The 13,054-nt window shown below is 34.1% G+C and overlaps 2 protein-coding genes across 3 annotated transcripts; both read left to right on the forward strand.

Moving 5' to 3' along the window:
* Nucleotides 1-549: 549 nt before the first annotated feature.
* Nucleotides 550-4,916, forward strand: LOC100182080 (CDK5 and ABL1 enzyme substrate 2). 2 transcript variants are annotated; one of them, XM_026835977.1, is made up of 12 exons: nucleotides 550-750; nucleotides 817-900; nucleotides 1,386-1,467; nucleotides 1,750-1,826; nucleotides 2,137-2,269; nucleotides 2,723-2,809; nucleotides 3,132-3,234; nucleotides 3,295-3,337; nucleotides 3,541-3,614; nucleotides 3,744-3,821; nucleotides 3,940-4,173; nucleotides 4,337-4,916. In XM_026835977.1, the coding sequence occupies exons 1-12, from the start codon at nucleotides 696-698 to the stop codon at nucleotides 4,445-4,447; spliced, it is 1,161 nt and encodes a 386-aa protein (XP_026691778.1). In that variant the 5' UTR covers nucleotides 550-695; the 3' UTR covers nucleotides 4,448-4,916. The 2 variants fall into 2 exon arrangements, with proteins under 2 accessions (XP_026691778.1, XP_026691777.1); XM_026835976.1 differs by having other exon boundaries at nucleotides 551-750; nucleotides 1,386-1,476.
* A 1,309-nt stretch (nucleotides 4,917-6,225) lies between these two features.
* On the forward strand, nucleotides 6,226-12,507 carry LOC100179747 (epsin-2; the record flags this gene model as incomplete). The annotated part of the gene is made up of 7 exons (XM_002130323.3): nucleotides 6,226-6,636; nucleotides 6,911-7,051; nucleotides 7,444-7,551; nucleotides 8,343-8,429; nucleotides 9,164-9,296; nucleotides 10,151-10,344; nucleotides 10,493-12,507. Coding segments are annotated over 7 exons (1,719 nt in total), but the record flags the coding sequence as incomplete, so codon positions are not given.
* Nucleotides 12,508-13,054: the final 547 nt, after the last annotated feature.

Consider the following 13,054-nt stretch of genomic DNA (forward strand, 5'->3'; position numbering starts at 1 on the left):
TTAAAACACGAACAGAAAATTTGGATCTTATGTGCTAAAGGTGCCCCGTCTCCCCCCGTCCTACTATAATATTTAAATATCCTGATCGTGTTTTAAACAATTAACAACAGTCTATGGAAGTCGTGAGGACATAGTTTTATAATTCTTTGAATGTTCTTTGCTTACTACCAAATGGGACGAGAAATAGAATAAAAAGGTGTCCTATCTTACCCCACCCCCTATTAACAAAATTCAACGAATAAACTTTTGCTAAAAATACAGTTCATTATGTAAGTGTACAACGAAACAAACTTCGTACATCCATAATCAAAGTTAATTTTCAAAAAACTCAACTCGGGGGTCTCATTAGGCTAAAAATCTGAATACACGCATCACATTTTGGTGGATCTTGAATAGGGAAAGCTCCCTTTTCAAGAAATACTCTCCGGGCCCCCCACCGGGCGTGTTTTAGTATGACTCGTAACACCGGGTCCTCACCGGGTCCCACCGGGCCCCACCGGGCCCCGCACCGGGCGTGTTTTAGTATATTTTTTTCCACCGGGCCCCACCGGGCCCCGCCGGGCGTGTTTTAGTAGGACCGGAAAAGACAGACGGACATCATTATTGTAGGGGCGTTAGGACAATTGCTATAAGCGATAGGACAGTATAGAAGATTTGTGTGGCTTTAGTTTGTATGTTATACAACGACGTCGAACATGGAGCAGGAAAACGAAGACGTTACTGACCAACGTGCGCTCATGTTTCTAACAGGTACAGATTACTTTCATTAAACTTTAAGCAGTTTACGTATATTTATGGAGTTTTTATTATTTTCAGATATACCCTTGAGTTTAAACTCTGCTTTGAAGTGCCATCTGAACAGTGAGCTAAATTTAGATTCAACAAACAATATATCAGAAGGTTTTCTCATTTAAAATTTATTATATTTATTTTGCTGCAGTAAACAAGTCTTTATGTGATTAATATTGGTTTGAAATAGTAACTGTTATTGTCCTATCCTGTTTGGAAAATTTTCTAAGTTTCAATCTTCCAACGCAAACCTATACAACAATAATTACCAAAAATTTACACATGTGGTAACTTGCAAGCAGGTATAAAGTGTATGCAACAAAACACCTGTGTTATAACGACTGTCGTTGCCCCGCAATGTGAGGATAAATAGGTTACATACATGGTAACTTGTAAGCGAGCACGAGGTGTATGAAACAGAACACCTGTGTTATAACGACTGTGACCTCATTCACACAGTATAAAACAGAAACTTTGCGGAATACAAATGTAAACTTGGCAAAAAACATCTTTAAAAAACAAGGTTTACTGTTTAATATTTATATATATATTAGGCTACCAAATTATATATCTTTATATAATTTTTTTTCGTTCAGATTCTTTTAATGATTCTATCAATTCAACGAATTCCTTTGAACAAGAAGCCAGGAAGGATAAAACAGATGATTGGGCCGCCAGGTATTTAAGGTGGGAAATGTAATGTGATAATATATTCTGTTACTTCTGCTACTGGGCATAACATAAGTAATCTTCCATTGGCTCATTTGGTATAAAAAAGGTAGTTTATTTTAGACTGAGTAATATGCTTCACTTTTCCTGTGAACAAAATTTTATGATATTCATGATGTTTGCAAAGTTTTTGCAATCTAACAAGTTGTATTTTTGTGATACGGAACTTTGTATCACGTATGTGTTTGGAATGTAAGACACAAGATCTAAGAATACTATTCGCAACAACAGGTTTCAAGGTTCATACCACTACAAGCGCTCCGTTTCGAATTACGAAAAGGCATCTGGTAATAAAGAAACCAGAAAAAGTATGGCTATTGTGTTATTATATCAAAGCCTCCCAAACTATCTATACATTTTAAACGAAAACTTTGGGTAATTTAAAAGACTATAATGTCTATTGCTTAAAACACCTTTAGGCTCATTCATTATTTTAACAGATTCTGTTTAAATTTGTCAGACTTTATTTTTAAAAAAATGATGATGCCATTTTAGACAAATTATATCTGAAAGAATACAATTTTTACAGGTGTATAAACTAAACACCCATGTTATAACAACTGTTGTTGTCGCGCCACATAAGAATAAATAAGTTTCATTCATTCATATATAATGTAGGGCCCTTGAGTGGCGGCAACATACTGATGGGCATTCCTTCCAGTTCAAGGCAGTGGCAATCACACCGAAGTCATCGAAAAAACTTTGTAACAAAACTGAAGAACGTTACAACCAATATGATGTTGCATAACAGGTGAGATGGTTTATAAAACTGAACAATCAGATGTTACTTTATTAAGAGAATGCCAGTGATTGGAAGCTGGTTAAGTTTATGATTATAAACTGCACACAACAATTAGAAAAGGTTTATTTCGGGGCCTTTTTGAATGGGCTTTATTTATACTATGCTTTATTTATACTATGCTTTATTTATACTATGCTTTATTTATACTATGCTTTATTTATACTATGCTTTATTTATACTATGTAGATATGATTGGATAATATGTATAAATATATAAATAAATATGATGTTTTAGTTTTTATTCATTATTAAATGCATACTTGTTGACCTGTCTATCATGCCATATCCTTGCTTTTAAACACCCAATGCTAGTAATTTGTTAATAAAATGTTAATTTGGTTAATACTATATTGTCATATGCATAACAATATATTGATATAGAATTAAATATTTTAATTGCAGAGTTCTGCTTGTCTCTCCACCACACAACAACCCATGCGCGATATACTCTGTGATACAGTATGGAAAACACCTTCAAAAGTTAAAAGGGTGAGATTTCTGATGTTTTACATTTTTTATTATCAATTGATTACTTATTAGGAATCGGCAATTTATATGTGTGTATATAGTATATGCATAAAAGGTGTAATAATTTTTATAAATTTATATATATATAAATTTCTAACTTTTATATGAAGAATTTTGAGTTGCAGTGGGTTTATATACTTTAAATACATTGTCTATGTTTTTATCTGACTATATATAAATATTATAACATATTGAATTCACACCTAATCCATATTTGTTTATTTTTTCAAGTTTGGTTTTCCTACTATTGAAAGACCTGTAATATATTTGTGTTTTATTACAGTGCGAGCCATGAAAGCAAGAACCAAATCTTACCCCAGCATGATTACACAGATCATGGGAAAATTACTTCTGGGTCAAATATTTTGCCTTCAGACAAGAATGTGGTAAATACTTAATTTAATGCTAAGGTGTTGTTGGTTTTATTATGTTGTGTTTGTTTCCAGGTCTCTTATAAACATCTTCTTAGTCCAACTATATCTTTACCAGGTAAGAAGTGTTAGTTGGTTGTTTCTTGCTGCTAGAAAAGTTTGGCCAAATTTATAATAAAATATATAATAAAAAAAAACAAATTGTAGTCATCTAGATTATGTATTAAAATATGTTGTGTTATAATTTAAGTGACCCTTTTTACACATACTCAGCATTTACTTTAGACTGGTTGCAAAAATATGAATTTTCTTTTGTTGCAGAAGGAGTGAACTTACAAAGCTCTGAATGGACGTCTGGGAAACATCGGGTAGTTCTTACTTTTAAAAGTCACTTGGTAAGCAAACGGAATATTCCGTTGTGCCAACTGCAGTCCATTATTTGAAAAAACATGCTGTTACTTTCTAAACAAATTTGAAAAAACCACTTTTAAAGAGAAATGACTTTAAAATTACTGTTTTATTAGGTTAGTTTTATCAAGTACACGAAACCCAGTGATCTGAAGCGTGACCTAAACCTTAAGTTTAAAGAAGCTTTTCCTCAGGTCAGTCAGGTTTTGTATTATTATCTTTATGTGACTGTTTAACTTATTTTCACAGCCCCTTTGGAAATAACATATGTACTTGAATGATCCACATACTGATTGTTAAGTTTTGTTCCAGGTTGCTGTTACCTTGTCTAAAGTTAGATCATTGGAGAGGCAAATGCTAAGAACAGCGAAAATATTTGGACTTCAAACTGGGGTTCTTGCGTGCGCAAAGGCATATTTTGAAAGACTTTTGTTTAATTATATGATTAGCAAGTCCAATCGTCATCATATTGCTGCTGTGTGTTTACTTATCTCTGCAAAAGTTCATGGTGACTTAATGATGGGATCTGTAGCTAATTTACTCTCGGTAAGATATAAAAAAACTATTATACACACAGTTACACATGTGGTAACTGGTAAGCAGGCACAAGATCTGTGAAATAGAACACCCATGTTATAATAGCCATCATTGTCTTGTCATGCAAATAAAATAGCCGTGTGCATTATTTAACCAAAATATTTTTTTTCAGTCACTAGAGCATTCATTCAAGACAAGCAAGTCGAATTTGCTCCGGTTGGAATTTTCAGTGTTTGCTGCCCTTGATTTTTCCTTGGCAGCTCCAATCGACAACGAAAGTTAATGAACAATCTATGTGAATGCTACTGTTGGATTTTGATATGTTTATTTTTATTGTCAAGAGTTTATGTCGTTGGGTAATTTTGAATCTACCTCAAGTAATCACCCTTGAAACTTCACAAAACTAGGCAATTGTGTTTTTGTTATAATTTCATTTATATATATTTATAACGATGATGTCCAGCTATAAGTTGTTTGTTGTATGTTTGGATGCTGTAATCCTTTTATATTATTTTTTTAATGACCCCCGCAAAATGAAAAAATAATAATTACCTTGATTGCGTTGCTTTAACTTTAAAAGGGATGAGACGAACGCTTCATGGCAGATTCTTTTTATACAAACTTATTAATAATCGGTATTTTTATGATTTCAAAATAGGAATAGTTGGTTTATATGTCCTAACAAATAACGTTTATGGTCGTTTCGTTTGCTTTGAGCTTTTTATATTTTCATATTTGTATTTGGCGCATTTTAAAAATGAAAATTAAAATGACTGACAAACCGATGTTGCATCTGTTTCAGCTTCACTTGAATTATAAAATAGTTATGTATGAGGGAGTTTACGGCTAATACAATACTTTTGCTTCTGTACAATAAATAGTAGAATTTGGAACGTTTTAAATAAGGTAACTTAAACAGAAATTATTAAAATATCGTAGTATGTTTTGATGAGAATACGTATATATTTACAGAATTAAAATTCGTATTTATAGTGGTAAGTTTTAATAACGTTTGAATACGCCAGTTTTTTTTTTATTTTGTAAATAAACATTTAAATAAATCGCTTTTATGAGTGGCAAACTGCTTCATATGGTTCATGAAAAGTGGGTATAATGGCATTTGAGAACATATGACAGAAACCATATCAATTTATTAAACATATGTTATAGATTAGATGAAGGGCTTTATTTTTGTGGGCTTGCGGTAATTAAAAGAATTTGTTGGATGCTATTTGTTGTTGTATGTTAATACATTCATTATATAGCCTATATAATATGAGATACTGAGTATATTGTGAAAGTGCTTGTACATGAAAAATGAGATATGTTTTAATTCTTATGTTTACTATTCAAATTGCAAGGTAATTATAGTATATGCGGATGGTTTTGAAATAAATATGTTTATATTAAAAAGTTAATGTAAACCATTATCAACTAAAATCTAAATAAACAAATAAAAATTTTGCTTGACTTATTAGTTTCTTCAAATAATTATATCTTTGACTGTGGCAATTTTATTTGTAAAATGTTTTAGAAGGTCAGCTAGTTTAACAAAAAGCTGTGTGTACTACTACTACTCATTAAGTTTAAAGTTCATGAGTTAAATAACAGGCCCGTATAACCTTTCATAATGTGTTTGTTAACCAATATATTCCTTTTATATTAAATCATTAAAAGTCTGAACTCATCTAAAAATCTAGTCTGTTGGTTAAGAAACATAAAAAACTCCTATAAACAAGTCATTTTCAATTGCCGTCTTCATAAATAATGAATCACTCATTGAGCTATCAACTAAAACTAGGCTATTTTGAATGGTATTTTGCTAGAAAACAAAATGACTCTGTTTTGCCTGGGTGAGGTCCTGCAGTGTGTCACTAAATAGGAATTAAGATTTCAACCAAAGTTGGACCATTATCCCAACTGGGATACTACCACATGGACCTTAACAGATTTGAAGCCTGTTGGTTCCCCGAAGGTAGAAAGATAATAAGATCTATTTCCAGAAATTATTGGCTTTAAATAGCACTAAATTAACAAGTAGAATAATAGTAATTTAATATTGTTTTTTTTTATTTAGAGCAAATATCGTTTAGTGTACAGTTCATCAACTTAGTTATTCTAACAATGTCTGTCCGGCGAAACGTTCTTAACGTGGTTAGGAACTACTCTGATGCGGAGATAAAAGTCAGAGAAGCGACCTCAAACGACCCGTGGGGACCCTCAAGCTCCCTAATGTCCGAGATCTCAGACATGACGTACAATGTCGTCCAATTTTCTGAAATTATGACAATGATTTGGAAGCGAGTAAACGACCACGGCAAGAACTGGCGTCATGTGTACAAGTCACTTGTTCTGCTTGATTATCTGATTAAAACTGGTTCGGAACGTGTTGCCCAGCAGTGTAAAGAGAACATATTTGCCATTCAAACATTGAAAGATTTCCAGTTTATTGATCGTGATGTTAAAGACCAGGTAATGCCTTTGACAGCTCTGTTTATTGATCTGTTAAATGGTGCAATTCCCTTGTGTAACATTTGACTTTAACTTGTATGTTAAAGGCTATATCTGCAATATCATGCTGTTGGTGATATTTTCAGCTTATGGGTCATTCCTTTGTTGCAGTTATTTATCATGAACTTATATGTTGTGCTAGATTGACTAGAATGTCAAAAATACCGGTGCTACAACAAGAACTTTCTCATCACAGCAAGGGTTACTTAATTATTAATGTTTTGATATTTCCAAGGGATCCAATGTGAGAGAGAAATCCAAACAACTCGTAAACCTTTTAAAAGATGACGAAAGGTTAAAAACCGAGCGAGAACGAGCCATGAAAGCTAAAGAGAGGTTTGCACAGGCCACCACTGGCATAGGAAGCAATCACAAGGTGACTTTCTACTAATCTTAACCACAGACCTTTATGCGTACATTGCATCTTTCATATTAAACTACTAAATGGGGCATATAATTAGGAAATGCTATGCTTTTAACGCATTATTACAGTTCTGAAATATACATCTAATTTAATGAAGTTAAAAAATATTTTATGTAGAATTTTATTAATTATTAATTTAAAGTATTAAGAAAATGAGTGATATCTTATAATTTGTCTTTTATAAAAAAAATGTTATAATTTTTATGGGAAATCTAAATAATAACAAACCGTATTTTCGTATTATAATGTTTATTTATCGATTTTTTAAAAATTAATCAGCAAGTGTTGCTATGTGGGCATAGATACACCTTGATAAAGTAAACATAACTCTAATGAATTGTTAGGTTGTCTATGGTCACGGTAGCAGCACTCCAAAACAACGAGGCACTCCAGAATTCCAGCCAAGCAACAGCAACCGAAACGCCGCTAAACTAGGTTTAGATATAGAACAGGTAGGCCGAAGTTACCGTGTATTTTGAACACACTCGGTATTGTGTGTTTGGTTTGTCTGGAACGTGTGGGAGAATAAAAATCTATTGATATCACTCATGTTTGACTCATCATGCTAATAACGGAAAAGTCTGAATATAACCCACTCTATTTGACTCATGAGAATATATTTCTAGTTTTTATCATTAATAGTTTCCCCACATATTCGTATATCTTAACTTCCTATTTAGGCTGTTGTTGAAACCGCCTTATTTACATAGTAACATAGTCACCACAATAGCTATACAAAGAAACTATTACAAGGAAGTTCTTTCTTCATAGCATGCACTGTACACTTTGCTCTTTTAACCAACTCTGAATTAATCTAAAAATACCTATTTTAGAAGTTCTTAACTATTGTATGGTGTCATGAGATCTGGGATTTCTGCCAGAACCTAAGTTGGCCCATTACCTACCATGAGGCCATGAGCATAACATTAGGGATGACATATAAATGTTTCCTTAGTTTAGGGCGTGACTTCATAATATATTAAGCAGCACCGCTCCAGTTTCTCCTAAAACAGCTTGTTCCCCCGGCTGTTAGACCTAACAAACAATCAGAGCTAAAATATACATGAAACGTGAAAATATACACTTTCGATTAGGTTACCCATGTTTGGATGTACCTGCAGCTTTTTTGTTGGGGTGTATACAAACAAGCTGAGCTAAAAAGTTTAACAGTATATATGTACCAATGTACGAATGTGCCCTAACCCATCATTTTAGTTGTTTACTACAAGACTGTTCTTAACAGGCTCGACCACAAACTGCTGGAGAAGAAGAACTACAGCTTCAGATCGCCCTCTCCATGAGTAAAGAGGAAGCAGAAACTGACAAAAAGGTTTGGCAGATTCGTCATATTGTTATTATACAATGGATGCTGATTTTTTCAATTTAATAACAATTTAGATTAATAAATATACCAGATTTAGAAAATCAATAGGCTGTTTTACCACCAGGAAATGGGCCTATAGAAATACTAAGAAATACTAAGAAATATAAGCATAGAAATATAGAAACTACTATAATAGGCATAGACAACAGACAATGTAATTCCCACTTCACCAATGGTGCTCTAAGATCTATTAATGCAATTGCTAGTAATCTTGCTTGTCCAATGTTATTGATTTTTTATTTTCTTAATGAAATGAAGCCATTGTTTCTGATGTATGAATGTATTTACTATAGGGCTGTTTGCAATCTGTGTTTACCATTACCACCCACATTAAGCTTATAAATAGCTAGGTGTGTTGTGTGTTTTGTAACCATTTGATTTAGCTTGTTTTTAACTGTTATTTTAATATGATTTATTGTTTGTTCAGCAGGGTAAAATAGTGTATTTACTTGAATATTTTTAAGATCTTCAACTATAGATAGGTGCTAACTTTTTAATGCAAGAGATGCAGGGATAGTTAAACACACATTCCTATAAAACAAATATAACTGATTGGTTCTATTGTTTACTAATTAATGTATGTAAAATTCCTATGTTGGTCTGCCTACCCTGCAACCCCAGGTTTGGCGCCTATCCTTTAGCTTGCTACAAAACATCTAAAATTGCATCATTTTTCACAGAAAGCTGAAAGTGATAATGTCAGGTTAGAGTTGGCTTTGTCCGAGAGCGTTAAAAAAAACGACACCCCTGCTCCCAAGTCCAACCTTGTAGACCTTACAGCGGCCGCTCAGTCACTCAAGGACCCTTGGGGAGGTAGGTCATCCATTAAGTGAATGGGTTAACATATGAGAAACCCAGGTCTGGGCCAAATTTTAATGTGTTTGTTATAAGGTTGTGCGGAGCCCGCGCTTAAAAGCTCATGTCTGGGCATCCCTTTTTTTAGGCTCAGCACTCGGCTGAAAATTGGGCTGAGTGGTCGATTGGGTCATTTATTAAGGAATTGAGTTAACAAGGAACCAAGATTATGGGCCAAACTTTAATGTTTGTTTTTTTGCCAAGATCTTTTAGTGTGTTTGTATTTGTTAAGTACTTTATGTAGGTCTGTATGAATCTTGAGCATGGGACTTTGGGAGTTATGCATAAAGTGTCAATAAGCTTCTTTGAAATGAATGGAATCAACTCCTAGTTATCAAAATGAACATTTCTTTGTTAATTCACCACAATCTCTCAAGAGATTTGTGGATCAATATAAATACAATATTATTTTGTCCCTACTTCCTGGTGTATGGCTTTGGTTCGTATGAATATTGTTGCATAGGCAGTAGGCACCAAACTTGGGGTGGCAGGGTAGGCAGGCCAACCCGTCAATTTTATTCAATATATTAATTATTACACAAAAGAAAGTTCGATTTGTGTCCTAGAAAAAGGCATCTATATCCCTGTCTCTCTTGTATTTTAAAAAGTCATGCCCAAACCAGGGTTTTTTAGGGATCTGGAAAATAATTCATGGGATGATAATGCGACACATTTCACCACACATCTGGTTTTCCTGCGCAGTGTAAAGAAAGGTTTTTAAATATGTTTGTAGCGCCCTTCTCCCCCCTTTGCAAAATTTTAGAAATGCCAGTGCCATTTCTTCAATTTCAATTTAAATATTTAAATTTTAGGTTCACCAGAGACTGCACGCGCTGCCCCAGTTGATCCATTCGCGTCAATAAACAACCAACCAAGCTCAACAGATCCATGGGCGATACCAACAAATGCTCCTGCAGTTAACGTTGCACCTGCTGCTGATCCATGGGCGCTTGGTGCAACCAATACACAGCAGAGTGATCCATGGGCTAACCCACCTCAAACTAAAGTAAAGATAACAAACCCGCATTTTCTTTTATTACATGTATAACATTTTTCCATTTATATGTTTTAACAGAGAAAACACTTTTGGGAACTTTTTTGTAAGAATTTATTTTTATTTCTAAAATAATTTTTCATTTCTTTTTTAATTTCAGATTGATCAATCTGCATCTTTTGATCCTTTTGCATCCTTGGACACCTCCACCTCTACTGCTCCTGTGGGAGGTGTAAAAGTCTTTGATCCGATGTCGATGCCAATTTCAACCTCCAACCAACCATTTGATTTCACATCACTTGACAACTCCCTCCAAACCAACCCCACCACATCAACAACTGAGCCAATTAAACCAAAGAAAAGTGCCATGGATTTCTTAGGGGGCGCATCTGACCTCGTAAACCTTGACAGCCTCGTTACTCGCCCCCCCACGCAACAACAACCCGTGAATCCATTTTTGTCCTCAACTTCACCTTACCATCAACCAGCGCAGGTTTCGCCATCTTTAAACCAGATGAAAGGTTTAAATGGAACTCCAGGCCCTGCTATGGGTACAACGATCATGCCACAAACGATACCTGTAGCCAACATGATGCCAATGCAAAGCCAACCTGCAGTAAACCCCTATGGTTACCCCTCAGTTGCCCCACCTTCGTATGGTATGCCAGTCATGAGTGGTGGTATGCCTATGAACCCAGGGATGATGGGAATGCAGCAACAGCCTGGCATGATGGCTGGTATTCCAAACACTATGCCTGCAAGTGGGGCAGTGGGTATGCAGTCGAGCAACAACCCATTCCTGTGATGATTTTGAGCAAAACGCTCCTTGCAGCAGTGCAATTTATCCCAATTCAATTTGCTAATAACTGCCTACTAGATCCGAACAAGAAACCAAAAAGAAAAATATGGCTTCACAGTTAAACATGTCAAATATATGATATATATTGGTGCAAAGTATAAAGTGGATTGATCTTACTTCAAACTGTGATTTTTAAAATATTGTAAAAAATTTAAAACTTCTGCAAACTATTAAAAATGTGTAGAAAGCTTCTTATTAATATGAAAAATATAAAGTACTTTTGACATCAAACTGGTTAAAATTTGTGGGTATAAGTTTGTAACCTGGTCCCACACCTACTATTTCTTCATAGTTTGGATTCAACAGCATATTATATTACTTTCATTACATTACAAATGTTTATACTTACATCTATCTTTCCATTTTTACATAAACCAGTCAAGCAGAAGCACGCAAACACTTTCTACATCATTTCAAATCAAGCTGCAAACATCAGAAACAGCTGTGACCATAAACATATTCTTATCGCTGCTAAGCTGTCTTTATGATAAGGCATGTCTGTTTCTGCAGCACAGACCAGATGTGAATACTCTTGTCTGCAGTTCTTTATATTGAATGTATATTTTTTCATTTTTAGACCACATTGTCAGTTATTTCAGTTTAGATTGTTTTGTAAATAGCGTGTAAATTACTTGTTGCATCTTTTCTTAAAGTGTATCTGGCCCCTGCGCAGACACTTACCCAGTATTAAAGTGTATGGTGAATTTGTACAGCACTCTGCACTATCCCTTAACTCATACTCATCTCTTGGAAAAATTAAAATATCGTAAGTTTTTTTGGGGTGTCAGAAATGTGCGTTGTGGCCATGATTAATCTAATTGTCGTTTGTACAGAATTTGCAGTTTATCTCTTCTATTTATTACCATATTTGTGTGACTATATTAATTTTAACTCCTTTTATATAATTAGTATGTTGATCGTTTTCGTTTTACAATAGATCTAGAAAAGAAACAATATCTCTGCATGCATTACAAAACTATCATAAGATCCAAACTTTATCCAAACTTTTCTATCATAAATCTCATATCACTGTTAAAACTGATGTTAAATTTAATTTCAAGTGCAGATACAAAGATAACGATGGTGTAATGGTGTAATTCAACTCCCAAAATACTTTGATAGTACCAGATCTAAACGACTTTATCCATAAATGACATTTTTCCCGCAGTTAAACTTATTCACTGTACAATACCTCGATTTATATGCCACCAACTGGTTTCTTATACAGGCAAAGTTAAACATATGACACTCGCTTCGCTGTCGTAGGTTTGTAACCCGTCATCAGAATCATACCAATAAAACATATCCTGTTTTCATTTTCTGTTTCAAGAAAATTGCTGTGTTAGGAGGCCTTTTATAAATTTGGGCATTAAAACAATCATGAAATTTTATTTTAGTTGGCATACAAGAAAAAATTGGCAAGTTAGACACAGAAAGAAATTTACTTAATTTTAAAGTAATGATTAGATTGTTTGTAATCTTTAAAAGAGTTTGAATCACTAGGGTACAGCGCAGGCATCTAATGACTGTGAAAGGGTTTGGCATCCCTTCCCTCTGGAGCTGAAACTCAATATCCGACTCCAGAAAATAAAACATAGCAGTGATCCAGTCCCAGGGTTTAGATATATACAGTAGGGTGGGGGAAGATGGGATACCTTAAACACAAAATAATCAAATATCCTGATCGTGTTTAAAACATTTAACACCGGTCCATGGGAGTCGCGAGGATACGGTTTTATAATTCTTTGAATGTTTTTTGTTTACTACTAAATGGGACGAGTAAATACAGTCAAAAATTGTCCCATCTTCTCCCACCCTACTATATTTTCAACAGAAGATGTTCAGATTTTTTTCACTGGTTTG

The sequence above is a fragment of the Ciona intestinalis genome, chromosome 9 (genome assembly GCF_000224145.3).
Source record: "Ciona intestinalis chromosome 9, KH, whole genome shotgun sequence".
Taxonomy (NCBI): domain Eukaryota; kingdom Metazoa; phylum Chordata; class Ascidiacea; order Phlebobranchia; family Cionidae; genus Ciona; species Ciona intestinalis.

Coding starts and splice junctions, on each gene's coding strand:
- LOC100182080 (XM_026835976.1), top strand. CDS start 696: ATGGAGCAGGAAAACGAAGACGTTACTGACCAACGTGCGCTCATGTTT. Junction 2,270..2,722: donor AATATGATGTTGCATAACAG/GTGAGATGGTTT, acceptor TTTTAATTGCAG/AGTTCTGCTTGTCTCTCCAC. Junction 3,822..3,939: donor TTAAAGAAGCTTTTCCTCAG/GTCAGTCAGGTT, acceptor GTTTTGTTCCAG/GTTGCTGTTACCTTGTCTAA.